At 37.1% G+C, this 27,593-nt stretch overlaps 1 protein-coding gene across 8 annotated transcripts in view; it reads left to right on the top strand.

The window, feature by feature from the left end:
• Positions 1-27,213, top strand: part of RAPGEF2 (Rap guanine nucleotide exchange factor 2) — a 190,790-nt gene extending 163,577 nt beyond the window's left edge. For 5 of the 8 annotated variants that reach the window (XM_040554945.1, XM_040554941.1, XM_040554942.1 and 2 more), the window contains 14 exons: positions 440-686; positions 4,056-4,213; positions 8,671-8,911; positions 9,178-9,561; positions 11,177-11,388; positions 11,479-11,602; positions 12,382-12,405; positions 13,464-13,687; positions 14,650-14,838; positions 16,196-16,348; positions 18,755-18,980; positions 20,450-21,009; positions 23,556-23,861; positions 25,109-27,213. In XM_040554945.1, the coding sequence (XP_040410879.1) occupies positions 440-686; positions 4,056-4,213; positions 8,671-8,911; positions 9,178-9,561; positions 11,177-11,388; positions 11,479-11,602; positions 12,382-12,405; positions 13,464-13,687; positions 14,650-14,838; positions 16,196-16,348; positions 18,755-18,980; positions 20,450-21,009; positions 23,556-23,861; positions 25,109-25,134 (3,074 nt within the window). In that variant the 3' untranslated portion in view covers positions 25,135-27,213. The remainder of the gene's footprint in view (positions 1-439; positions 687-4,055; positions 4,214-8,670; positions 8,912-9,177; positions 9,562-11,176; positions 11,389-11,478; positions 11,603-12,381; positions 12,406-13,463; positions 13,688-14,649; positions 14,839-16,195; positions 16,349-18,754; positions 18,981-20,449; positions 21,010-23,555; positions 23,862-25,108) is intronic. The other 3 variants (XM_040554946.1, XM_040554943.1, XM_040554944.1) reach the window with 1 other exon arrangement.
• The last annotated feature ends 380 nt before the right edge of the window (positions 27,214-27,593 follow it).

Raw genomic sequence — 27,593 nt, 5'->3', positions numbered from 1 at the left:
TGATTTCTGACTTTTGATCCCGTTGCTAACTGTTGCCTGTCTGTGAGCTTTCATTGCTGGCCATCAGTTTAAATCTTTGCTTTACAGTGATTAATTTTCTTATGTCATTTTTGTCTAGTGTACTGTTTAATGCATGCTACTAGTCTGCAGAAGTCTATGTCCTTAGACTGAAAAATCAAATTCCTTCTGCTGACACCATCCAAGCAACCATGTGGTCATCTAGCGTATTTCTTTTCCAAGCTGGGCCAATTTCCTGATTATTACAGAAAAGTAGTGTCCTTTTTTAAAAAAATAAAATTTAGTCTTATCTCTAAATTCAGTTAATATGTGAATTAACAGAATGTGCTAAACATTTTTTTCTAACAGTTGATATTACACTGGTCAGGTGCACAGTCTTTTTTACATTTTTTTCTTCTTTCTACTCTTTTCTCTTGTGCAGTTTTTAAAGAACTTTTAACACGGTTGTCTGAGGAAAAAAGAAATGGTGCTCCCCACTTGCCTAAAATTGGTGATATTAAAAAGGCGAGCCGTTATTCTATCCCAGACCTTGCTGTTGATGTGGAGCAGGTAATAGGACTAGAAAAAGTAAATAAGAAAAGTAAAGCCAACACAGTTGGGGGAAGAAATAAATTAAAGAAGATACTTGACAAGACTCGAATCAGCATTCTGCCTCAGAAACCATACAAGTGAGTGTTTTTTTCTTAAATACTTGCATTGTGTTATGTTTTTAAAAACTTCTCATGATACCTAAAATTTGTTGCAATTCTTTAATTATTTTTGTTAGAAAACAAAAATTTATTTTGTTAAAGAATTGTTAATTCTTTAATTATTACAAAACACTTTTGTATCTTCTAAAATATACTGGAAAATGCTAGTCTGAATATTTGAATGACCATAGGCTGCTAACAATGCAATTTGTGACATCAATAGGAATATATTTAATTCTTATACAGCAATGGCATAAATACTTCTTGTTGGTTTGTGTTTTCTTTTAAGATAACTATTAACTGGAAGCATCCTGGGCAGTTAATTTCATACTAACTCCGTAAGCAGTTTTGCTTGCAAATTGCTGGTAGAAGTAGTAAATCCGATCTATACACATTCCAGTGGTCTATAAGAATTTATGCATGATGCTGTAAAGGAGACTGAGGTTAAAATTCTAACTTGGGTTCTCTGACAGAATAAAGCTAAATCTGGTTTCTGATACCTTTTATTCTATGAACACCTTTTAGAAATGGAATTCTAATGAGGAACTCAGAAACAATGAGCTTTATATGGTTTTATGGGAATCTGGTTCTTGTCCAAGACAGATGGCATCAATGGGAGGAACATGAAAATGGCAATGAATTGTAGAGGGTAGCTGATGTGTAATAAGTATTTTCTCTTGTATTTTCCTTTTTGGCATACCATTGGGGAACATCTATATTATGTAAACTCATGAAAAAGATACCTATACTGAAAATCTAGGATTTTTTCCTGCTATCATTAAAAAAAAAAAAGTTTATTAGGTATTCCCACTCAAAAAATTAATACTCTTCTGAAACTTATTAGCAACAGAATAAATAGGATGCTACTGACGTAAAGGTTAAAGGAGTGTAAACGATTATATGCAAGTAATGAATCTTTCTCAAATTGATGCAGATGGATTTCAGTAGAGGAGAATCTGTAAATCCTCATTTTATGCTGTTTGTCTTTACAACTTTCTTTTTATTTCACGGGTCTTGTATGTTTGTTCCTGTGATGAGCCATGCATCGTCTTGGATGTGATTTTTGCATTGTTCGCCATTATTCATAGCTTTTGCATAAAATTCTCGTGTTGGTTTCACTTTTTTCTTTGATTCCTTTCATTTTTGTGCACTTTTTCTGTTCAGGGACCTCTTTGGGTAAGAGTTAGAAAAACAGTACACTTGACCTATTTTATTTTCCTTTCGCTAGCTTTACTTCGTGCGTTTTATATATAGCAGTTTGTCTGCAAAGCTTGTTGACGTTCAGTTGTTTGTCTGCACAGTTTCTGCATAGAGATGTGTAGCTGTAGATTTGCCTATTTGTGCTTTTCTTCCTGTTCTGTAGAAACTTCCGTCTCGTTCTTCCTAATACATGCAATACCATTCATTATTAAAGGACTTTACCTATTCTCACATCTTCAAAAAATAAAAAAAAATAAAAAAAAATCAAGTGGGATGGAAAAGCTGATTTACTTATTAAAGTAGGTATTTAAAGACTTCATGAGTCAGCTGGCCAGCTTATGAGGTGAAACTGTCCACCTTTTCTTGAAGGTGAATGTTGCAGGTGTCTCAGTGTCTCTAGAACATATCTTAAAAAAAAAAAAAAAAAAAAAAGAATTAAGCTAGTGAGTTAACTCTTAGAGTTTGTCAGCTTCATGAGATCTTAAAGTAGTGAGAAAGACAAATTCTGAGCAGGAGATAATGCCTTCCTTCAGTCTTGCTTTTTAGTCTGATAACGTCAAGAAACTCTCAAAGTTGAGCAAATAGCACCATTTCCTCTGGAGCTACTGTGAAATCTTCTGTCTGCCAGCTCTGAGGCATCTCTTGAAGTGTGCCTCTGGCTGCAGCCACTGCATAAGCTCCTTGGCTTCTGTACTTGTTGCCTCTTCAGATTCAGAAGGTTTTTGCTTCAAATAAGGATTAAACGTGGCTCCCACCTCCAGCTGTAGCAGAGCTCTGCCTGGCCCAGAGTGGAGCATCCCAGACGAAGAGAGCGCCCCTCTCTCTCCTCTCTATTTGCAGCCCTTCAGTGGGATGCAAAGCATGCTTTATATTGAAGCAATTGGACACTTGCTATTTTGTTATCCTTTCTATCACATCGTTATTCAGCAGGAAAGTAATTTCTTCATGCTATCTCCCTGCATGGCAAGTGTATGCAGAAAGTAACAGAAATGCCTTTTCTTTTTTTTAAAAAAAGCAATTTCCTTTGACCCACAAAATAAATTAGACTGTCCTCATCACTAGGCAAAATATCTTCATGGGGTGTGGAGTCTTCTAGTGCTGAAATTTTGGGGGTTAATTTCTGGTTTGCTTAACTTGCAATCAGAGTCAGAGTGAGTTCTAAATTTTAAAAATAGAGTAAACTGAGTAGCTACTTTCCAGTTAAGTATATGGACACTTAAGGGGAAGCTAAGAACTTTAGAAACATTACTTTTTAAAATTTAAAACACGATGTTTGAATTTATAGAAAAGTTCAACACCTAGCTCCTCAGTGTCCTATAGCAGTCACTCTCCTTCACTTGCTGATTATGAGCTTCCAAGCAATAAGCCGATTAATTCCTGCTATAGTAGGATGATAGCTCTGTCTCTGATCCATCTAGCACTACTGACCTTGAGACTCTGCCTTTCACAATTTAATAGACAAAATCGTTCACCTTTATCACAGAATGCTTTATTTGCACCTGTTAGGCACTTTGGAGGGAATACCAGTAGCACCCAACTGTGGATATGTACTGTAGCCTTCCAAGTCGGCTGGTGTCATTTCAGTTACATTTAGTGAAGAGGAACTCTGAGAAGGTGATACAGGGTAGGAAGGCTGAAATGGATGAGCTCAACAATCCTCCGTTATCTGTCTGTTGAGAGATCTTAGGCTGCTCTGTGGTTACAGTAACTCCCGAAATACAGTTGCAAATCCTATCTGTGATGGGGTGGAAGATCTGTGAGATTCAGTTGTTGTCAGTGGCTTTGAGGGGACAGCAGTACTAGTCAAAGTTGGGGTGATGCAGGAATGATGATGCATCTTTTGAATAAAGATCTTGGCCCTTGTGATAAAAATAATGAAAATATGACAAGTGTAGCAGCTCCTCAGAGCTTAGTGGTGAGCATGAGCATCTGCTGTCAGTGTGAGCAGGCAGGTCTGATCAAGGTGAGTGGACATTTGGGTGCTGTTGACAAATCTAGACAGCAAGCACTGCTGTCTGCAGAATATTAACTTCTAAACAGCAATTCCTCAAAGCGTGGAAAATGTATTATAGAAACCCCCACGTGCCACTACTATAGCCCAAGCTCTGAATGTTTGTAAGTGCTGATTTTCTTTCTTTCTGGATGCAGTGACATTGGAATTGGCCAGTCTCAGGATGACAGCATTGTAGGACTGAGGCAAACGAAGCACATTCCTCCTGCTTTACCTGTCAGTGGAACCCTGTCATCCAGTAACCCTGATCTACTGCAGTCCCATCACCGCATCTTGGACTTCAATACAACTCCAGGTGAGGGGCTGTTCTACATCATAGAATTTACATTTTTTTAAAAATTATTTTTCTTGGGCTTCCAGAGCTTGAAGTATATATGAAGTTTTTATTAACTGTGCACTGTCACCCACAGATTACCCGTGTATGAATTAGGATTTGTTACCTTGCTCCAATATGCTTTACCCACATGCGTATAGATGAATGTTCTTGAAGTATGTTGTATACAGAATGCCTCTTACTGTCTTACTCTTGGCCAGTGAAATTTTTTTTTTGCTTTGTATTTTATAGTCTGCCCTGATAGAACAGTTTTTACAAAGACTGCAGTATTTTCAAACAACATGGGAGATCATAAGCTTAGATTAAATTGAAAGGACATTGGACACGTTGTTTGTTTCAGTCTTTTTCTGAACAGGCTTCTTAACTTCTTATATAATCTTGTACTACATCTGTAAAGGACAGCGTTTTCAAGTTGCCTTTTAGTTGCCCTTCCCCTGCTCTAGAAGAGTCTAGAGCTATATGCTGAATGCTTTGTATATAAAGTGATTTAAAATCCATTCTGAAATACTAAAAAACAAACAACAACAAAACAAAAAATCAACCACAGTATTTAGCAGAGAGGAACAAAGTATTGGTTGGGAGAGGAGTGAGAGTGAAAAAGGGGGAGAATGAGAACCTTGAGAGCTTTATCATATCAGAAGCGTTTAGCTGGATATCCTGGAGGGGGAGGGATTTGGGCTTTTAATCTGCCTGCAGGAAGGTTCTTAATATGAAACCTTCTCTGTGTCAGGTATCCAAATTTTTGTTGTTAAAAGGTAGCTGCTGGAGAAGGATCTAGTGACGATAGCTGTGCAGACACTTGGTAGTTTTAGTCTAATACTTAGGAGCATTTCTCAAAAACAGAACCAACAATTCAGTGCCTTCCGAAGTCTGAGGGATTTCAAACCTTACCTAAAATGACAGCGCTTAAATATCAGTTTACTTACTATCCGAGTCGGTACAGTTTTAACTCTTGAAACTGCAATACTGAGCATTGCTTCATCTCATTTGGGGGGAGCACTAGAGAAGACTACAAGAAAGTGGTGTGTGGTTTTTGTTTCATTTTTGTTATGTCCGGTGTCTAAGGTTGCTTCTGGGAGAGTGGGAAGATTGTTATATATTTTTAATCTCACAACTAGTTTCCAACACTGAAGATATTTCAGTAAGTGCGTGACTATTTAGTCAGCACTTTATCTATAAATGGGTGGAAAGTCAATTCTCCAGCTTGCCACTTACCTAGACTGGACCTTCTCATAATGTGCTGAATACAGCAAATGGCTCACTACCAGAGCTATGGGGAGTGTTTTCTCAGGATTCAAGCAAATCCGATTTATCAAGAAGAAAAGCCATTGCAGTTCTGAATATCCTTCAGTTGCAGATGGAGTTCAGAGAATTTTAATAAATAAATGATGTTTTACTGTTTGGCTTTTGCTTTGGGGAAGCAAGATAGAAAATGATGTAATGCCCCTGCTTCACTTATTACAGCAGCTTTTGCATTGTCTTTGTAGAAAATGTAGTAAGTAATTACTGCTTTTTTCTTAAAACACACACACATGTCCATGCACTGAATATTTTTAAAGGACTTTGTAAGTGTAATATTTTTTTACTGGCTGGGAAGCCGGGGGGTGGGGAAAGAGGAGTATGCAATCAAAAACATATACCTTAAGGGCTTTAGGGATGGTTGCAAGAGTTGAATTATACCACTGTATGCTTAAAGACAGAGAAAAAAAATAAAGCCTACAATTTTAATTTCTTTTATTATGTTAGCATAAATTAAAGCTGCAGATGGAGGCAGCTTGTGCTAAATTGAATGCACTGGAGAAGAAGGAGAATAGTAGTAGAGTGGCCATCCTTTGAGGCTTTGGGGGATATCCCTCGGGACAGAGAATAAAACAACTTGTTGTTTTAGAAGGATAGTCTTTGAGGAGGAAATAAGAACACTTTTTTTAGCTTGAAATCTGCAAGGAGTCATTTTAGTTTCTCTTCTGATTTGCACAGGCTTTTTTGAATATACTTGTAAAGGTTTATTTTTTAATGTTCAAACAGTCAATAACACTTTGATTTCTCTTCTCTGTTTGATTGGAAGTCAGAATAATATAGTAATGATGAGCTGTCAGTCATTGTTACTTTTTTCACCCCATACGAGCTATGTAAGTGACTAGATTCCTATCATAAAACATTGCTCTCTTCGTTCCAGTTTCCTTTTTTGAAAAGGAGTGAAGTGGATGATTACAATTCTCTTCAAGTGCTGATTTATTTAAAAAAACTATTGTACTGAATAACTTGCTGACATTGCTATGTCTGTAGTAATTTCTATTGCTTGTAAACTTCTCTGTATTCTGTGTAGTGCTTTTGCTACCAGCTGTGATAGGTTTGCATCCTGAGAAATTTGATGGTAATATACAGTAGAAGGATGATGGTACTCTGTTTTTCTCTACATTTCTTCATATTAACCTGCTCTGCTGGATCACTGAAGTTATTTTCTCTTTGCACAAAATACTTGCTGCTTGTGAGTATTGAGTGAGTTCCCACCTTAGTATTGTGTACAGAACTTTCCCATCTTTACATCATTCCTTTGAGTGGCAAGTATTTCTGTAATGGCAACACTCAACAGGATCTAGAGAGCATGCTCTTTTTAGTAGCTTCTTCGAATGGCTGCATCTTTGGCATCTGCCTTTCCCACAATGTCAAAAAATGTAGAAATGATTTCAGGCTCTACTCTGTATTCTTCTTCAGGTAATCAAAATTGGTTTAAAAAAAAAAAGTATTTATAGATTTGACTCAAGTACTTGGAAATGGCTAAACATTGGCCTACACTGATGCATGCTGTGTGTAAACTATAATATAATCACTCAGTTTTAATGTGCTTGAATGTTAGTGCTTCTCAAGTTGCAAACATACTCATGTGAGCTTAAAAGTTATGGGCGTAATGTAATTTGTAAACTGAAATGTTTAAGCATAAGTGGCCCTTGTGGCATGTAAGCCAAGTCATGTGAGAGAGATTTATCTTATTGCTTTCCAAATGATGACGTTGAAGACATGGAGCAGTAGAGGGATGACATTTTTGCTTCTTTTGTCACAAGATTTCTGTTCCTGAATAGATCTTTTTGTAGTAACTTAAACATGTTACCGCACATGTTATGCACATTCAGGTCTCTTTATCATAAGTTGTCAAATAAGATTGTGGTTGTATCAAAGTGAATGTTTTCATCTAGCAGCTGTTATTTTTTTCAGTATCTTTAAAAATAATTATCACTTCTGGCTGTAGATTCAGAAGGCTTTCTATTGTTTTCAATTTTTTTGTTCATATGACCTCTATGATCTTTATAAATAAATGTTAATCAAAGAAAGAACAGATGACCAGATATTATGCCAAAACCAAGAAAAGGTTATTCGTAATAAAGGGAAGAAATTAAAATAAATAGAAAGTACTTTATCTTGTCAGTTAAAAGTTTTAAAAATAAACCAAAGTCCACTGGTGGACAGCAGTACAATTTTAGCTCTTTGTTTTCTCTTTATAATACCATGATAATCAAGAAACTTCAGTTGATAATGCATCTAGACTTCAAACCATTAACAAGATTATGGAGACAACAAATACAACATTTGCTGTTAGGCTGATAATTTTCTAGGTTTCCTAAAAAACAGCTGCCTTGTAGGTGTTCACTGTAGGGTTTGTCATCAAACATTTGAAACAGTATTTGGAACTCAAATATTTAGAAAATTTTTCTATCTCTGAAAGCTTGCTCTCTGTGCCAATATTTTAGTAATTAAGAACTAAACCAATCTATTACATTTAATATTATCAGTTAAATATATCAAGGATTGTCTATTTTGGTAGTTAAATACTTGGATGCATTAATGCTACTGCAGCTTATTTATGTATACAGCTGGCCATTACACCCACGTCTTCCAGCTATTTGTATCGGTAATTTCTTCCCCTTTGTGTGTGGCACTGGAGCTGAGTGTCAGACTTGTAGCTAAGTGTCTTAAAAGCATCCTTAAGAAGACTGACACTCCTGTCACTTAATTTGATCATATGTCAGTGCACAGGGTAGTGTTGTGATTGTCCTTGATTTTTCTCAGGCTTGAATGAAACTTACCAGCACTGAACACCTATGAAAATTGGGCTGCATATTAGCTTATCTGTCCATACTTTGCAAATGTTTACATATTTTCATAGTTTGTTCCATTGATAGCCTAATTTCTTCTTCTTATCCTGGTAGCTTATAGAACTAGTCTTTCATTTCAAAACAACACACAGACAACAACAACAACAAAGTATTCCATTAGAATGGGAGAGGTGAAACAGTGATACTGAAATAAAGAGTAATAATTTATAATTTGATTCAATGTGACCAATATTTTTGCCTGTTCTTATACCGTTAATTTTTTTCTGCATTACTGAATTGCATACCTTGTATGTAATTGTTTTTCAGACTTACCAGATCAAGTTCTGAGGGTTTTCAAGGCAGATCAGCAAAGTCGCTACATCATGATCAGTAAAGACACAACAGCAAAAGAAGTGGTCATCCAGGCCATCAGGGAATTTGCTCTCACTGCAACCCCTGATGCATATTCACTATGTGAAGTCTCTGTCACACCTGAGGGTGTAATCAAACAAAGGAGGCTTCCTGATCAGTTATCCAAGCTTGCTGACAGGATACAGCTAAGTGGCAGGTGAGATTAGACACTGTGAGCTAAAGTTGACTATGCCAGTTTATTAAATTATGTTAATAGGAGCATTATTATTTATTAAAAATGTTAATAGGAGCATTATTTCATTACTGAAATTCTGTTTCTTTACAAGAAATCACCTCCTATGCTTCTAATTAATATCTAAGTGTCTTGAAATTCAATTTATTCTATGATGCCAACTGGTCATTAATTTTCACTAGTATTTGAGTATATTCGATCAAGTCTATTTTGGAATTTTGTTTTTATAGGTATTACCTGAAGAACAACATGGAAACAGAAACCCTTTGTTCAGATGAAGATGCTCAAGAGTTACTAAGAGAAAGTCAAATTTCCCTACTACAGCTCAGTACTGTTGAGGTGGCTACTCAGCTCTCCATGAGAAACTTTGAGCTATTCCGTAACATTGAACCCACAGAATACATAGATGACTTGTTTAAACTGAAATCAAAAACAGGTTGCACTAATCTAAAGAAGTTTGAAGAAGTAATAAATCAAGAAACGTTCTGGGTAGCTTCTGAGATTCTAAGAGAAACCAACCAGCTGAAAAGGATGAAAATCATCAAGCATTTCATTAAGATAGCACTACACTGCAGAGAATGCAAGAACTTCAACTCAATGTTTGCTATCATTAGGTATTGCACCTTAATAGTTGTAATTCTAAATAAAAACCAAAGCTTTATTTATGTCAGTTTTTAAAAAATGTATTAAACAGAGTAAACTAATTCATACTGCTAACCTCAGCACTTGACAATGCAATAAGGGAAGTATTTTCCAGAAATCTGAACTTGACATGGAAATGTTTGCTAAAATATTATTAGGAATGCTACTGTTTTTGTACTGACTGCTCAAGACAGTGAGGCTAGAGACACTGTCAACATGACAGTAGAGAAACTACTACACTTACCTAAAAACAAAGACCAAAAAAAATCAGGTATATGAAGAAGAATGATAACGTTACCATAAATGAATGGGTTATTTTCCAAAAGGAAGCTCGTTTTATAGTTCCCAGTATCTTGAATTCATTGAGACATGATATGTTAACTGTGGTTTTCTTTGTATCAGCAGTTTCTTGGATGAAACTCTGAATAATAGTCAATAACAGATCACAATGCTACATGATAAGCTGCAAATAAAGATCTTTTAATAAGAACAAAAAAAGTACTGAAAATCTCAAACAGAAGCCTTTCTTAGTAGTACTGTAGTAAAATAAAAAAAAGGCAAGAAATTCTAATGTTTGTGGTTTTACGCATTTGTAAAACATTCTCCTTTCCTTTGGAGTCTCCCAGGTTATGCAGGAAAAAGAAACCTAAAAAATTAAATACTGCCTCCTACGAAAAAGCTTGGGCAAGCTGCATTATAAATGATGATTTTATGAGTGTCTGGCAAAAGCCCATGCCACATTGAATCAACAGACTGACTGTGACACTTGTTCTGAAGATCATTGGGCTTGAATACTATCCAATGAAACATGGCAAACTCCAAAGTCAAGGATGCATGTTAATAATCAGTCAGCATCTGCCAGACATAAAAGTCTAAAGATTTAGCTCAGTTATTTCAGCAGGTGTCGGTAACAAATAAGCAGCCTGCCTACTAGCAAGAACTTGAATGAGGGAGAGGTTCTAGATAGCAGGCTTCTTGATAGTTAGAAATGAATATCAAGACAGGCTAGCCGCTGTGTAATATACACCCTTTGCTGATGTCATTAAGGGAGGGGAAAACATTTTTGTAGCAGCTACAGCTTTAGAATAGCCTCATATACAGAGTCTGTTATAACAATTTGATCTAGATACAACAAAGTCGGATGGATTATTGCAGCAAGAAGTTGGGTCACTGTGCTATCACCATCTAAATAGGATGTAGGTAGATTTTTTTCTTTCTGCCAGTCTGAGGTACTTCTGTATTATGATATTGTTATCCAATTCAGATGCTATTCCAAAGTAGTTAGAATAAGTGCAGGTAATTAAATCTTGTAGAGAATTTGTACAAGTGTAACTTTTATCTGCTTTTGATTACATCATACAGATACCTTCAGTTTTTATAGCTTTTATAAAAATGAGATTAATTGCTCTGTAATGCATGCTGGCAAAAGGAAGTTTTCAGTTCTGTTATTTTATTAACATTGCTGTGCTATACTATTCTAGATAGATGGTATTTTTCCCATACAAAATTCAACATGGCCTTTTCTAGGATTTATTTTTTTCTTTCTATTCCTCTTTAACTTCTTGTACTTTTTTTTGTTGTTTCAAGTGGCCTGAATTTGGCACCAGTTGCAAGGCTCCGAACTACTTGGGAAAAGCTTCCAAGCAAGTACGAAAAACTGTTTCAAGATCTACAGGACTTGTTTGATCCATCTAGGAATATGGCAAAATATCGTAATGTCCTTAACAGCCAAAACCTGCAGCCCCCTATTATTCCCTTGTTTCCTGTTATCAAAAAAGACCTTACATTCCTTCATGAAGGTAAAAGCAGAAGTACATCATCTTTTACTGGCTAAGGAGAACCAACTTTGCTACGTAATAAACGATGATCTTAATTGTTGTTGATTCTAGGAAACGATTCAAAAGTGGAGGGCTTGGTCAACTTTGAGAAGCTGAGAATGATTGCGAAGGAAATACGCCATGTTGGTCGCATGGCATCTGTTAACATGGATCCTGCTTTAATGTTTAGAACTAGGTAAGTTTGTTGTGTAAGGCAGAGCTTTTCTCAACTGAGGGAAAGCTAGGTGAAAAAGGTGCTTTTCAAATGCCCCTCTATGTACTTGGAAGAAAAATTATATTAGTTATTTTCCTATCAGCAGGCCCTCAGTGGTAGTTCAGTGAGCTCTGTATGCACAGAAAGTTTTTCAGTTTCGTGGTTGGCCTCTACCTCTTTCGTGCTGAATTGGATTACTATGAGGAGTTTTTTTCTTGTTAACAAATTACCAAGATTGTGTATTGTATATATCAAAGCCAGGTCTAAAACTGGAGAAATCACTGAATTCTGTGTTTACGAATATATACATATAAATAAATGTTTTATATTATTTCTTAGCTGCTAGTTATTTTATATATATATAAAATAACTATAATAATAAGAGCTTCCAACACTGGAAGGGAGAGGAAGACACTCTCCTGAACACATGTATTAGTCTGTTTGAAATGTCAATGTGTGAAAGCCTTATTGTTTTGATTAAATAGAAATGGGACTGTATCTGAAATAGTTTAAGCTAGTGTTGTTAGAAAATGTGGAGTGAATGATCTTTGGCTTCATGTTAGACCAGCCTATTGCATATTTTTTTTCTTAATTTGAACTAGAAGAGTTTATAATATCTGACTGCCCAAGTCAAGGCTCTTTTTAACGTTTGTGGGCTTCCAGAACTGCTTGTCCTTGGGTCTGGTCTTTTTCTTTCTGAGCTTGTGATCTTTCTCTGTCTCTTAAACCCATGCTTTACTCTTCCTGGCTCTCACTTGCAGGAAGAAGAAGTGGAGGAGTTTGGGGTAAGTGGTTGGAGACAACACACAGCCCTTATCATTTTCTTCCCTTATCATTTGCATTGTTTCCTACTTGCTATCTTTAATTTTCTGGTGCTTTGACATTTTTTCTTTCATTAACCCACTTTTTTTTTTTTTTTTAAACTGATGGTATGTTTTAGGCCAGGATTGCTTTTGCTTTTGAGATTAAAACACAAAAACTAGAATATTTATAAGTGATTGTAGATATCAGTGTGATGTTCTCCCCCCCACACTTACAATTTCAATTGCCAAAGAAAATGACTTTCACTAGAAGGGAAATTATAGAATTGCAAGTTTGCAACAGCTGAAAAATTGCTGTTGACTTTCTTATGCCTAATAAGCACTTAGCACAAGTACAAATGCTAAAACTCACAAATCTGCTAAACTAACTTTTTTCGCATTACAATGTAGCCATCATTTTTACACTTAACAATTCAGGAACAGTGCATAGTTTTCATATAGACATACATACATGAAAATGTGCATGACTTTTATTTCATCATGAACTAGCTGATCATTTTATTTACCAAAAAGCTATTTCAATGTATGAAGTTTCAAGGAAGTTTTATTCCATGAAGCTGGGCTATGTGTTTTGTATATGGTTTGATTTTAGAAGTATTTAGGGAGCTTTCAAAATGCCTTCTGTTATCTGTATTTAAATATGAACCTCAGCTACAGTCTTCTGTCAGCATTGCCTTGCTGCATGAGCTTTTCCTAATGCTCCAATCTTCTGAGTAACTGGCTTATGTGAGAGAACTAGCTTGAATGCTTTTCTCAGTGTGTGAAGTGATACTGCCTAGTTGGAGCAGAACAGGTTAAAATATTTATGTAATTTAAATAGTGCCTGTAACCAAGTAGAAAGATTTCCTGACCCACATCCTTCTATCTGTTATAGCTGTTTGACTTACTGGAATGAGGCATGTGAGCTTTGACCATAGACTGACATTCATGCAATCTTTTGCATGTTTCATGTTTGTTAAGCGATAATGTGTTTGGACTAAGTCACGCTTTTCCTTTCTTTCTCCCCCATTCCTTTGCTCCAGGTCTCTCAGCCAGGGCAGTACGAATGCAGCTGTGCTGGATGTTGCACAAACAGGGGGTCATAAAAAGCGTGTCCGTCGCAGTTCTTTCCTTAATGCTAAAAAACTGTATGAAGATGCTCAGATGGCACGGAAAGTAAAGCAGTATCTCTCAAACTTGGATCTGGAAATGGATGAAGAGAGCCTCCAGACTCTATCTCTGCAGTGTGAGCCAGCCACCAACACATGTGAGCATTGACATTTGGCATGGGTTGTAAGGAGGCTGTTAAATATACTTCTGTTTCTTCTGCAAGGAAATCATTGGGAATGGTAACTAGACAATATTACCATTGAAAATGATGTCTATGAGACATCATGAAGGACTGTACCTGGTGGCAGCTGGAAATCAGTTGCACTTTAATTTGAGAGAATACTGTATCTTATGTCCTTGCTTCAGGGTAGCAAAAAAATTGCTAATTATAATGTGATTATATACCCTAATTTTATAACAGCAATTGTGCTTATCCTAAACAAATTGTCATCCTTATAATAGCTCAGCTTAACTTCTGGTCACATTTTTGATAACTACATCAATAGTCATTGTATAAGAGTTTTATTTTGAGAAAGTTACATACGTTAAAATATGTACAATCTTTGATAAAGTACGTATTTTAAATGGAGTTAAATCTCCCTCTCTTTTCCTCCTCTTTGGTTCTCTCAAGATACATCTAAGATACATCTAAGATACATCTAAGATACATCTAAGATACATCTAAGATACATCTAAGATACATCTAAGATACATCTAAGATACATCTAAGATACATCTAAGATACATCTAAGATACATCTAAGATACATCTAAGATACATCTAAGATACATCTAAGATACATCTAAGATACATCTAAGATACATCTAAGATACATCTAAGATACATCTAAGATACATCTAAGATACATCTAAGATACATCTAAGATACATCTAAGATACATCTAAGATACATCTAAGATACATCTAAGATACATCTAAGATACATCTAAGATACATCTAAGATACATCTAAGATACATCTAAGATACATCTAAATTCATTAATTCAGTATATGAGCACATTTTAATTATTAATTGGAGGGCTTTACGTTTCTCAGGTTGAAACTCACACTATATTTGTAGCTAGTAGTCATTCTTTGCTTTCTGCCATTTCTTGCAAAGTGCCAAAGAATGCAGGAGACAAGCGATCTGGAAAATCCGAAACATCACCGGTGGCTCCCCGGGCAGGAATCCAGCAGAAAGTGCAGCAGCAGCAGCAACAACATAAAGTAAACCAAGCGTTGCAGGTCCCTGCTGTATCTCTTTATCCCTCTCGCAAGAAAGTGCCCGTCAAAGACCTCCCACCATTTGGTAAGTCAAACAAAGAAGCGTTTGGTTTAATTTGTTCATGTCAGAGAAGTACTTTCAGTCAAATCAGATACAGACATTTATTTCTAGTAGTAGTGTATGCAAGTTATGCCAGTTTCATGCAGTGTATATGTAAAATTTTCTTCTTTGGAAATGGGAAGAAAGAAATCTGCTAGGAAAGCATCCTTCTGATTTAACTTCCAAATGTGTGTTCTAATATATGCATGTAACATGTGAATCATTAAGAACTTCCTACGTACCACTTCAAATACTTTTAAAAGCTTTTAATAAGTATAAATTGTATAACCAGCCCTTCCCTTTCCCTTATATGATGGTAATTTAACAAGAAATGAAGTCTGATTTTACCTTTTATTAATTTTACTTGTGCACTGCTTAGACTGTTGGAGAAGAGATTAGAAGCAGCAAAATGGGCAAGAAACAATTCAATCTTCATCTAGTTCTTCTTGATTTTACCATTAAATTTTAATGTTAAAAGGACTTTGAAGCATTTTTGCTTGTGGTGGGAAAGTTTCTGAAAACTGACTGGGTTATGCTGATGAAGGATCTGTGAATTATTGATATTGTGATCCAACAGATCAAAGACAAAATCTGTGGAGTGCTTTAAAATAACCTCTACCACAAAAATTTGCAAAACTGTCAAGAGAAGCTCCATCTTCACTTTTAAGACTACGCCAGGGAGGGGAAGAGAAAAGTAGTTGTTGCCTCAAAAAAGCAATTCTTTATGTCCTAGATCTTTACATCATACATCATCTTCAGGATGTTGTTACTCTTTAGTTTGCCAAAATAAGCTGGTGCAGAAATAGTTCTCTAAAGGGAGAAAGACAACTGCAGGATGGCCTTGTTTTGTAAGCCTAATCTTATTAATCTTTCTGGCTTTCTTTGCCCTTCTAGACTGCTTTGTGAATGGAAAAATTTGTACAATGTAAACCTTGACTAAACAGTGAGATTTGAGGGTCTTGTACGTTCTCACCATTTTAGTTCAAGTTTGCCAGTAACCACTACTATATGTATTCCTGATTTATAGATTGTATAGGCATTGCATTGTGAAACACCAACTCTGGATTATGTTTTCTGCCATCAAATATTTATTTTAGTTGGCCAAAATAAAACACTGATTTCACTAAAATGCAAAAATAAAGCACTATATTTGAACAGGAGTAGGTTTAAAATTTGTTTCATTTAAGCTGATGTCAAAAACTCACAAATGATGAAAGGGGGAGGAGGAGAGGGGAAAGAATGTTTTTTTCCTATATGGTGTTCCCTCTATAAATGCATTGTGAAATGGGAAGATGTATTTATATTGGACTTAACGTCTGCCTACATTCATTCTTACTTAAAGGCATTAACTCCCCCCAAGCTTTAAAGAAAATTCTTTCATTATCTGAAGAAGGAAGTCTGGACCGTCACAAGAAACAATCTGAAGACACAGTATCAAGTGCATCTTCACAGCTGTCTTCTCCTCCCACCTCACCCCAGAGTTCTCCAAGGAAAGGTACTAGACATGCAACATTTCTCATTCTGTTTCCTGAAGGTCATAGACTTTGGAAACTCCTGGGAGAGGATTTTTATGGTCAGGATGAATTACTAGTGCTCCTACTTGGGTCACATGTGGTCAGCAAGAGAGGAGGAGGTAGTGCACCAGTGTAATAACTGAAAGTCCTACTTGTTAGCAAATGGCAGGAAAGAAAGCCTGAACTGATACAGGGTGGTGGTGCATTAGGTCACTCTACAGCTGCTTCTGACAAAAATATTCCAATTGTCAGTGTCTTCTGCCAGTAGAATGCAAGTTGGCAGTAAATGCAAGTTGCTGTATCAAGATACTAACATTGAGTTCATTAACCTATTAAAAGAATTATTTATTGTGTTATGCATCTAGATGGGGTGTGACCTATGAACGATAAGCAGGCTTCAGATATTTGGGATACAAATGACTAACAAATAACATTTTACAGGCAGCATAACTAATTATTCAAACAATGTGTATTTGTACTTGAGGAATGGTATTGCACATTGGAACTTTCTTGATTAAGTTCAGTTTTAATGATTTCACACAGTTATTTTAAAAATGAATTAAGGATGTTCAAAAAGTTTTTTTTAACCTGTTTGCTTTTTCATTTTGCTTGTTCTGATAGTAAATCGAAGAAACAGAATTTTCTTTTTGTTTAAACAAAAAGTCACTTGGGAAGTATCATAGCCTAGCTGTATTGCAGACAACTTCTAGTTTATTCTCTTTTCAGAAAATGATTAATGTTGAGTTTAAGTTATATAATACGTTATGTTAAAATACATATATTGGGATTCAGTCTCCATAATAAAAGTTCAGACTGCTAAAGAGATGAGTGTTTTGGAGACTTTCCTGTAGCAATAACTTTCCACAAACTGCACAGGGATGAGAAGGATTTGAACCTTGTATATCACTGTATTTTACTTTCTTATCAAGTGGATAGCTAAACCCTTTACTTAACCTAGCAGGTGGCAGCACTTGTCAGCTGAGACCCTGTGGCTCCAGACTAGTGGACTTAACCAGTTCCTTTTCTCTTGGAAGTGAGAGCAGTAACAACTAACAAGTCACCATAGGCCTTTGGGATAGGTCCAATTGGATAAGACCTGAGATCTAAAAAGGGGAGAGATTAATATGAGAAGAAAATAAAAATAAATACCTATCCCAAATCTCTATTGAAGTGATCTTTACTAAGGTCAGATGGAGGAGGATGTTACGTAGAGGAGAGTTAGGTTATCATCTTCTGTCCTTGTAAGATCTCAGCATGATTTCTCTCAAATGCTTTATCAGCAAAGAGTGAATTTAGGTAACTTTGGTCAGTGCTGTGCATTTCTTGAAAAAGGAATTGGGATTCTGTCTGTGGCTCATAGTGAGAAAAGATATTTTATTGTTCAAAAAAGCAAATCATAAATGTGATTTTAAATTTAAATCAAAAAAAAAAAAATCCTCAACTTGGTGGTGACATGAAGCTAATGGTATGTTCTTTCAGAAAATTTGGCAGCAGTAGTTCCATATTCTCAGTGAGTGTGAATTGGGATAGATTACTTGAAGTCATCTGGACACTTAGTATAGACTAACAGCAAAAATTGAAAACTGCAGGTGTTTGTAGATGTGTATTGTTTAATGACGTTTAACTTTTAAGAGCATTCAGCACAAATTCTTCCAACACTAAAACAACAGCTAAATTTGCCTATGTGACATTTCATAGTTTGCAGATTTTATTGCAGTTTGGCAGTGTTAATGCTACTCCAAATCACGGTATAATTTTGTTAATACATGATTATTGTCTTTTGGAATATTATTCGTTAGCCAAGTACCACAAAGAAAGATTGAAAACCTTGAATTATTTTTTTTAAACTTCATTGAAAAAAACACTTCAGCCAAGGTACGTAATAAGCAGTCAGCCCAGGCATCTATGCTTCATGTTATATCTGTTGTTCATCTCTGAATTGTATTGTTGGGGAATATGTATGAAGTCTTCTGGATTACATTTAAGCGTTGATCTTGTCCAGTGAACAACTTCTGGTCCAGTCTTGGTGGCAGTGTTTAAATACAGGCTGTTTTTCATCAGAAGTAAGATTTCATGATGTAGGAACACAAATGTAATGCATTTGAAAATATTTTTGGGGAGGAAAGTAGAGAGTAGAAGGTGAGCAGCTAGTTTCTAAATGAGTAATTCATATTTCCACAGTCTTAAACCTCTTATTAAGAAATAGAGCATACAATATTATAAAGTTAGGCTGCTTGGTTTTTTTTGTCTTTTGCAGTGCTGCTTCTGTAAATAAAATGTTATCATACTTCTGATTTACTACTGCTACTGTAGTAAATATTGTCAGCTGCCTGGAGATAGCTGAGCAGGCTTCTAAGAGTCTGATTAACATCATGTTCCCTTTGCAGGCTATACTTTGGCTCCCAGTGGCACAGTGGATAACTTTTCAGATTCTGGTCACAGCGAAATTTCTTCTAGATCCAGTATTGTCAGCAATTCCTCTTTTGACTCCATGCCAGTCTCCCTGCATGATGAGAGGAGACAGAGGCATTCTGTCAGCATTGTGGAGACAAATCTTGGTGTGGGAAGGATTGATAGAAGGATCTTGATTGAACCTGATCAATACAGCTTAGGGTACGAACTTTATTCTTACTTTCATTATACTTGCATATAGTGTATGTGGCATGTTTTTTTCTATATGTCTCTCTCAAATATTCTAACCTGCTCTTAAATTCCGCTATTTAAATGCTGAATCGTGTGATAATGCTATGTTTTCTGACAAAAAAAATGTTTTGCCCTCCTGAGCCTGTTATGAGGTCTACAGCAGTAAGACCTAACTTCCAGTAGACCTTATCTGAGCGTTTAGTATTGCTGTAGACTGTCTTCTCATTGTGGCAGACTGGTATTCTAGTCTGTTTTTTTAGGTGAAGAATTAACTGAATTAGATGACAAATTATTGATACAATTATTCAGGGTTCAAGCTGAGAACAGAAATAGCTAGTAATTTTCCAGTCTGTTTTATAGATAAATCTCCACTTTTCTAACTCAAACATTTTACCCTAAATCTCTCTACTAGTCAACAATAATTGGAAGCTAAAATTCACACTAGGCTGCTGGTTTTCTAGGTAATTTTCTAGGTAATTAACTTCTGTAATGGTGGGTAAGCTAGTGCTGTGGGGAGTTCTCTGAATCTCTGTGAGTGAGTCTTGGTCTGAAAATAATTGGAGCTCTGGCTCCGGTTTAGTCACCAGTTGTTTTTCTGAGCTGTTATTTGGAAGCTTCAGTTCTCTGAATGGTTTCAGGGCTTTTAGTCCTGTGGGGTCTGTGGATGGCAGGCCCGTTCCAAAACGGGCGTACTTCAGCTCTGGGAATCCCAGGCTATGCTAGCTCTTTAATCAGATGTCTTAAATATTTGGAAGACCAGGATCCCAGTCTGTGTTGCAAGCTGCCCTGGAACCACAAATCCCAGGAGCCCTGATCGCAGCTAAACAAAGCTGACGCTTCGGCAGTTTCGCTGCTGCTGTGCAAGTTTATAGTGTCAGGCTTACTCCATCACTGAAAGGCTACGGAGAGCATACTTGTTCTAGGAAGTAATGTGTTTCCAAAACTAATGCTAAAATAAATTTGCTTTGCAAGAAATACTGTAAAGTTGGCATTTGGAGTTTCCTAAGCAGCAAAGGATGTGAAAAGCAGAAGCCTAAACCTGAATTGCAGCCACCTCCTGCTAAGGCTCTGTTTCTGACTTCTGATCCTTTGCTTTGCTTGTCTAGAAAAGCACTAGGAACCTATCTATCAGTGCTGTTTGCTTGCCTTAAAAGGGCTGCTGCAAAGTTAAGATTTTACCTTTTGAAATGGCTCCACTGAAGCGTTAAGTTTCATCAGGATAGCTGTCCAGTAATTATTCTTTTTGGTTTTATTAAGGATGAGCTTGAAGGGAAAGTTTTCTATGCTCAAAATTGAATTAGTCTTTAAAGCAAATAGAATATAAATTGCATCAAAACCTCCAATATGCTCGCTTTTTCGTTGATTGTCAGATTCTTTGTGTTTTGCAAGTGAGCTCCACTTTCAACACTGGATTTTTTTTCTCTTCAATGTGCCTCTAGCTCTTATGCACCGCTGTCAGAGAACAGAGGCCTGTATGCTGGAGCAACTGTGCTGTCTTCTCCTAGTACAGAAGAACTGTCACAGGATCAGGGAGACAGAGCTTCGCTCGATGCAGCTGACAGTGGCCGTGGTAGCTGGACTTCTTGCTCGAGTGGTTCTCATGACAACATACAAACAATACAGCACCAGAGAAGCTGGGAGACGCTGCCTTTTGGACATGCTCATTTTGATAATTCAGGCGATGGGGCAGGACTGTGGGCCTCAGGCAGTCATATGGACCAACTGATGTTCCCCGATCATGGCACAAAGTATGGCAGGCAAAGTCAAGGTAGGGAGGGCCTTGATCAAGCACAGTCCAGAGCAAGCTGGGCATCCTCAACAGGCTACTGGGGAGAGGACTCAGAAGGTGACACAGGTACCATAAAGCGGAGGGGTGGGAAGGATGTTTCCATTGAAGCTGAAACCAGTAGCATAACGTCTGTACCAGCAGAGGAGCCAAAACCAGCTCCCATGTCCACACACATACCGGCATCATCCAGCAGTACAAAGGGGCTTATTGGTAAGTTCAATTTTGTTTGCCACGAATTACTTTAATTCATTTGTCTATAGTACTTAGTATTGTTCTAAAACTATTTTTCTTTTGTCTGGTATGATTGTAAAGCAAAACTAAACATTTTGTAGTTTGTCTCAAATTTTGCCCTTTAACTGTGCTTTTATTGCTGGAGAAAATATCACTTATTGTTAATTCTCAGTTCTTGCAGCTCCTTTGTGTTTCAAGAGAGCCTGCCATACATCAAAAAAACTAGCTCAACTGCTGGACAGTGTTTTGAGAAAGTTGATGTATTTAGGTGTCTGTTCTGAAATGAGAATTACGCTTCGCAGTAAGGCTCTGTATTCTATATTTAGGTATCTTTATAAATGTGGCCTGATTTATTTTTTTTAGAAGTGTTTTCCTTTATACATTTGTATGACTTGTCTGATGATTCCTGACTTCTGAATGTTCCTTACTTCTGAAAATGGGGTCACTTTGTGCTTAAATACCAGCTGAGATGTTTCTTTAGGCTGATGAAACTTAAGAGGTTCCGAAGAAATTAGAGCTGAAATGCATTTATACACTCAACAAAGTAAAGATCAGATAAGGTATAAATTAATGTAAAGGGGGCTTTGGCAGTGTTTCACATTTTTCTCATATTGTTCCTTCTACACATCCCAGATATCCTTGGGCCATCTGAGACCTCTGCAGGTTTTTTTTTTTTTTGCTTCTTTCATTCCTTTCCTTCCCCTTTGCTGTGGGTGCCTTTCCTCACCTTAATATGAAGAACGATCTAAAAGCCATTTTACCACGACATAGATGAAAAAGTCTGCCAGATTAAGGTCACGCTGAGACCACTGTGATAAACTGCTTTTCCATTTTCAGCCAAAGTATATTGCTTAGCAATGGCCCATTGCCTCAAAGCTTGGGTGCAGATCTGAATCCCTGAACTATGAAGAGAAGGAAGATCTTCAGTTCAGTACTCGAGGTTCTGATTTGTGACAGTCTCTAATTTTACCCTTTGATGCACTTGGTTTCCACCCGAATGTGGAACAAGCATGCTTCCAAACTTGCCTCTCAAGGCAGTGCTTAGCACTACATTTTTAGACTTCAGAGAATGTGAAAGCGATCTGAAAATGGCAGCTGCATGCTTCCATGCACTTCAGTACTATTCACTATCCTGTAAATGTTGCTCTGGGTATCACTGATCTCTTGCTATACTTCAACGGATTTTTTTTTCCTACAGAATTTCTCCTGTATCAAAATTGCTTTTCAGAAATCTCTTTGAATAAAATTTCTCAGAATTTTTCATGTTACTTTGCTTGGTTAAAAGAATTTGTTCAAGAAATATATTTGGATTCCATTTGGATTTCCATTTGTTTTTGCTAATAACAAGGCATTTTTTTATCTCTAAAATCCCACCAGCCCGATAGCACCAGTCAGTTTTAAGCTTGTAGTGCCCTTTCAGTCAATTTCATACTGCATAATGCAGGGTGATATTGTCCTCATCACTTGTGCAAGAATATAGGATGTGACAAGCCAGGGAAAGTAAATTTGCTGTGCTAGCGTTTTTTTCCTGCTGTGTTTGCCTTTGTACTGGAAGTTAAGTGATCATGTTAAAGAGCTAGACCCACTAAAAGTCCTCAGGATTAAAGTCCAAATTAATTGGTTTAAATATATAATTCCAAAATACAGAGTCATAAAAAACAATGTCTATCTGCTCTGTTCCTAAAGGTGTTTAAAATTCTTAATCGCTCTTTCCTCCCTTGAAATTCTTTGCAAGAGTGAACTTCTAAGCATGCGCAGAGTTAAGTCTTATTCAGGTAAACTTAAGCCTCAGTGAGATCCACAAACTAATTGATGTTCTCCTCTTCTCCTGTGCAAAAGGTTATTCAATCATTGTTCTTATGGGAATGCTCTGAAGCTTTAATTTTGCAGAGATTACAACCGTATGAACAGTGGACAGCGAAAGCATGAGAAGGACATCCATTTCTATTATCTCTTGAAACTGTAGCTTATGTCTCATTTAGGAAGATTTTTATGATGAAGTAATGTCAGGTCCTTGTCCGTTTTTTTTTTTTTTTTTTTTCCCTGCAAGATGCTAAAAACAAGACATTTAGGGACAAAGCCAATCTTCAGGATTAATATAGTCATGCATTTGGGGAGCTGCCAGTGTTCCTGATGGCTGCCACTTGTGTGGACTCCTTGAGTTGTTTACATCACTGGTCTCTGTGACCAGTGGATGTCTTATTTGATGTAATTGGTGGAACAGCTTCAGCTGCCAAGTTTGAGCGAACTCCTCTTGTAATTTAGTGAATTTTATTGAACTAATACTTCACTACTGGAAGGATATCTATATCCTGTGTATGTTGTATGTTCTATGCTTTCTTGCGTGGTTTACTTCTCAAGATCTCATTATCTATTGTAGAGTATTTAACTTTTATCCTTCTTCAGGATTTTTCTTCCTGTGAACTTGAGTATGTTGCTGTTTAACTCTCAATGTTTATTTTTCTTTAAGCAGTTTTCTTATTATCTCTTAAAATAATGTTTGCCTTTTTTTTTTTTTCCTGCAGCACGAAAAGAGGGTCGGTATCGGGAACCACCTCCAACTCCTCCTGGTTATGTAGGAATACCTATTGCAGAGTTTGCAGAAGGTGTTTCCCATCCAACCAGAAAGCCTCCAGATTACAACATAGCACTTCAGAGGTCTAGAATGGTGGCACGGACATGTGAGACCCATGGGACATCAGCTCAACAGCAGCAGTCGCATGGCCATTCAACTAGTAGGCCTGTGAACAAACCTCAGTGGCACAAACCAAATGAGTCAGATCCACGTCTTGCTCACTATCAGTCTCAAGGGTTTTCCACAGAGGAAGATGGTAAATTTTTAATTGTTAGATTTTGAATGTGCTGCATGCAGAAATGTTCAATCTTTTCACAGACACAAAGCAGGTTACACAGTAGAAATTCTTGCCATAATTTGAGCTCTTCCATCTTTCAAACCTTGCTGTTTGTTTACTTTTGGAAGGGGAGAAATTGAGTTCATCTAAAACATTTAAAATTTGGAATGTAGGTCCACCTGAATCTTCTTGGACAGCCAAGCAGTTGACTTAGACAACTTCTCTGGAGGCGCCTATGTTCCAGGTAAAATCCTGGTTGCCATAAAAGTAAATAATGTTTGGCACTAGCTGTGCATTTAATAGTCAAAGGACTTATTCTGGTCTACAGAAATACCTGCCCCAGAGAGTGTCCTTGGTCAGGTTTAGATGGATAGTCACTCAGCACTCTAGCTGAAACTCTTACAGTTGTGGACACTGGGTATTCCATGTCAACTGCTTCACGTAACCAGCCCACTATGATTTTGCTATCTCGCTTGCCAAAGTGTGTTTGTATCTTTATGCTTTAGCTCGGCTATTGCGATACAAAGACTATGCAGACATAACCTTTCTGTTTTTCTGTGGAGTGTGAGTGTAGCTGGATTACATCTTCAGAGCTAGATGCTCACAATTTAGGAAGGGTAGTGCCCAAATGACGTGTCTGAATCTTTGATGCTTTGTTTTGCTTAATGGTAGAAAGGCTAACCTTCCCCTTCCCTCCCTAACTGCTTAGTTACTAAAGCTTTATGTGCAGGATGAACTCCAGTTGAACATGATGAAAAAGATGAGGCTTCTTTAACAGAATTACCTCAAACTTTGAGTTCCCATGGTAGTTTGGGAATTTTAATTGTTTTTTTTATCAGTAACAACTAAAGCTGTGCTCAATTTTTATGCAATCTTAATTTAAATAAATCAGTAGAAAATAGTAATTTCTGGCAGATATTTCCAGGGAAAAATATAGGAACAGCTTTTTGAAGCTGTTAGATATCTAGGGGTAGCTGTTGTGTTCTCAGGCTGAGGAACTGCACCTAGCTCAGTTAGAGCGATTGTCTCACTTTTTTTGAGAACAGAATTTCAAAGAGGTACTTTCATGAGACCTGAAATGTAAAGTTATTTAGATTTGTTTTTAAATATATACCTAAACGAAAGGAATGGAAAGCGCGTGAACGTAGTACAGGTTGTTTCATTCAGTAGCAGTCTTGTTCTGCGTGAACTAAATGATATTTTCCCCTATCCTATTGTGTTTGCAGAAGATGAACAAGTCTCTGCTGTGTAAGACTTGGGGCTTTTCTGGATCCAGAGTGAGCCACCTTAAAGGAGAGCACAAGAAGACGTCCCTAGAATAGGAGCCTTGGAACTATAGTTAAAAGGATGGTGGACCTGTTTGCCTCCTTCCCTGCCTTAAAGCAGCATGGGGCTTCTTCCTCCGCCCCTCCCCTCTGTCCCCTCTCCCCTTGCATGTGAAATACTGTGAAGAAATCGCCCTGGCACTTTTCAAACTGTGTTGCTTGAAATGCACAGTGCAGCAATCTCCAAGCTACCACTGTCGCTGTCTGCCACATCACACAGTATCATTCCAAATTCCAAGATCATCACATCAGGATGATAACTCTGGCTGCACTTCCCAATGCCTGGAAGGGTTTTTTAATCTTCCTTTTCGATTTTAATTGCAACCCTAGCACTTAGTCTCGTTGGGATAACGGGATAAGCTAGTTGTCAATTTACATTTGGCCTCTAACCTACAAAGAGAAAACGCATTGAAATCCTTCAAGGAGGCAGTGCTTATTTGCTTGTTTACAATGCCTTTGTTACAATTTTGTATGTTTGTGTTCTGAAATCAAATACTGCATCTGCATAGTAACTACAGTATTATTTTGTACCTGTAAGTAGGGTTGCCAGCCTGAGCTCCCGGACAGGATATTGCTATCACGTGGCCGAGCAGGGCAGAAGGGAAGGCAGAGGTTGCAGGACACGGCCTTTCCCGACCATCTCGCTTCACCCATAGTGTGCCCCACCCTGGGACCTCCAAAATGTGTGCCCGTTAGCAGGAACGGCACCAGCAGCCAGGTCTAGTGTCAGTGCAGCACCGCGCGCGTGCACCTACCTACCCAGTGAAGGACCAGAGGATGCTGTGTCTCCCATACCTGTGCCTTGTGGAATACAGGACGGCATGCTCTAAACAGCGTCCCATTCTAACGAGACAGACGGCAACCCCACCTTTAAGTTATATATTATTTTTATTTTATTTTTTTTACTATATAGTAGTTATATTGAAAGAGAAATTAACTGGATAACATTGCAGTGAAGGCAAGCTGGGATGTCACGGCTCCTGTCAGCTGTTAATACTGATTTAATAACCTCCACCTTGACTTTGGCATTAGGGGATAAACAAGCCTTTAAGTAAAGAAAAATAACCCGTTTAGATATGTCAGCCTTTGCAATGCAGAAATAGTCACAACTGTTAATGGCTTTGTGGAACACTGCATGTGTAGAGAAGGCCAATGTGTAGCAACCACCTGCTCACAGCTGCTATTAACCCTATATTGACTGAAATGACCCTCCCCTCTATTTTTGTGTTGTTTTTGCACAGACTCCGGAGAAGTGAAGGCTGCCAATCCGAGTAGTACTCAAATGTGAGGAACTGCTGGTCTTGGATTTTTTTTTTTCCATTGAACTCAGCTGATCATATTGATCAGTAGATAAACGTAAATAGCTTCAACTTTTAAAGATCAAATTGCAGTGTTTTTTCACTGTATCAAGCAAATGTCAGTGCTTTATTTAATTCTCTCTCCTGTAATCATAGCTTTTGTCTATTTGCTTATATATCACATTGTCAATTATGCATTTGTAATTTTACATATAATATGCATTATTTGCCAGTTTTATTCTCAAGGCTATGGACCTCATGTGCATATAGAAATACAGAATCCTAGCTCTATCACAAGTTGCACAAATGTTATATAAGCATTAAGTAATTGTAGACCATAGGACTGCTAATCTCAGTTCGCTCTGTGATGTCAAGTGCAGAATGTACAATTAACTGGTGATTTCCTCATACTTTTGATACTACTTGTACCTGTATGTCTTTTAGAAAGACATTGGTGGAGTCTGTATCCCTTTTGTATTTTTAATACAATAATTGTACATATTGGTTATATTTTTGTTGAAAATGGTAGAAATGTACTATGTTTATGCTTCTACATCCAGTTTGTATGAAGCTGGAAAATAAATAAATATAACATTAATGAAGTCCATATTGATTCTTATGCATTTTACATGTTCCACATACTTGAACAAATTTATGAAAAAATTTTACTTCTCTGTGTATTAATATTAAAGGGACATTGCCAAGTGATGTGGGCAAACTATTGGTGTGGAGTTTTTCTTCATGTAGTTACGCTGCTGTTGGTATGTGTACTGCTGAATGAGAGTGAGTGAAACGTTGTGTGTCCCCACCAGAAACATTTGAGAAGCTGAAAGGAGGAGTTCCTAGAGGAATGGTCTTACGTACGTATAGCATGTAAACAGTTTTAAAGGCAGGATCATGTTGATTTGGTATTCTGTATGGTGTGAAAGTAAAGAACGCATGTTGTAAAATGTGGGTAGGGAGAAGTATGGAAAATGATCCATTGGAGTTTTTACTGAAAAAGGTATTTCAAGTAATAAAGGTCACCCAGTAACCTCCCCAGTAATAAAAGTTCATGTTAAACACAATTCAATGTCAAATCTGTAGGT

The sequence above is a fragment of the Cygnus olor genome, chromosome 4 (genome assembly GCF_009769625.2).
Source record: "Cygnus olor isolate bCygOlo1 chromosome 4, bCygOlo1.pri.v2, whole genome shotgun sequence".
NCBI classification, from domain to species: domain Eukaryota; kingdom Metazoa; phylum Chordata; class Aves; order Anseriformes; family Anatidae; genus Cygnus; species Cygnus olor.
Note: the sequence above shows the minus strand (reverse complement) of the source record. Positions and strands in the feature narration are given on the sequence as shown.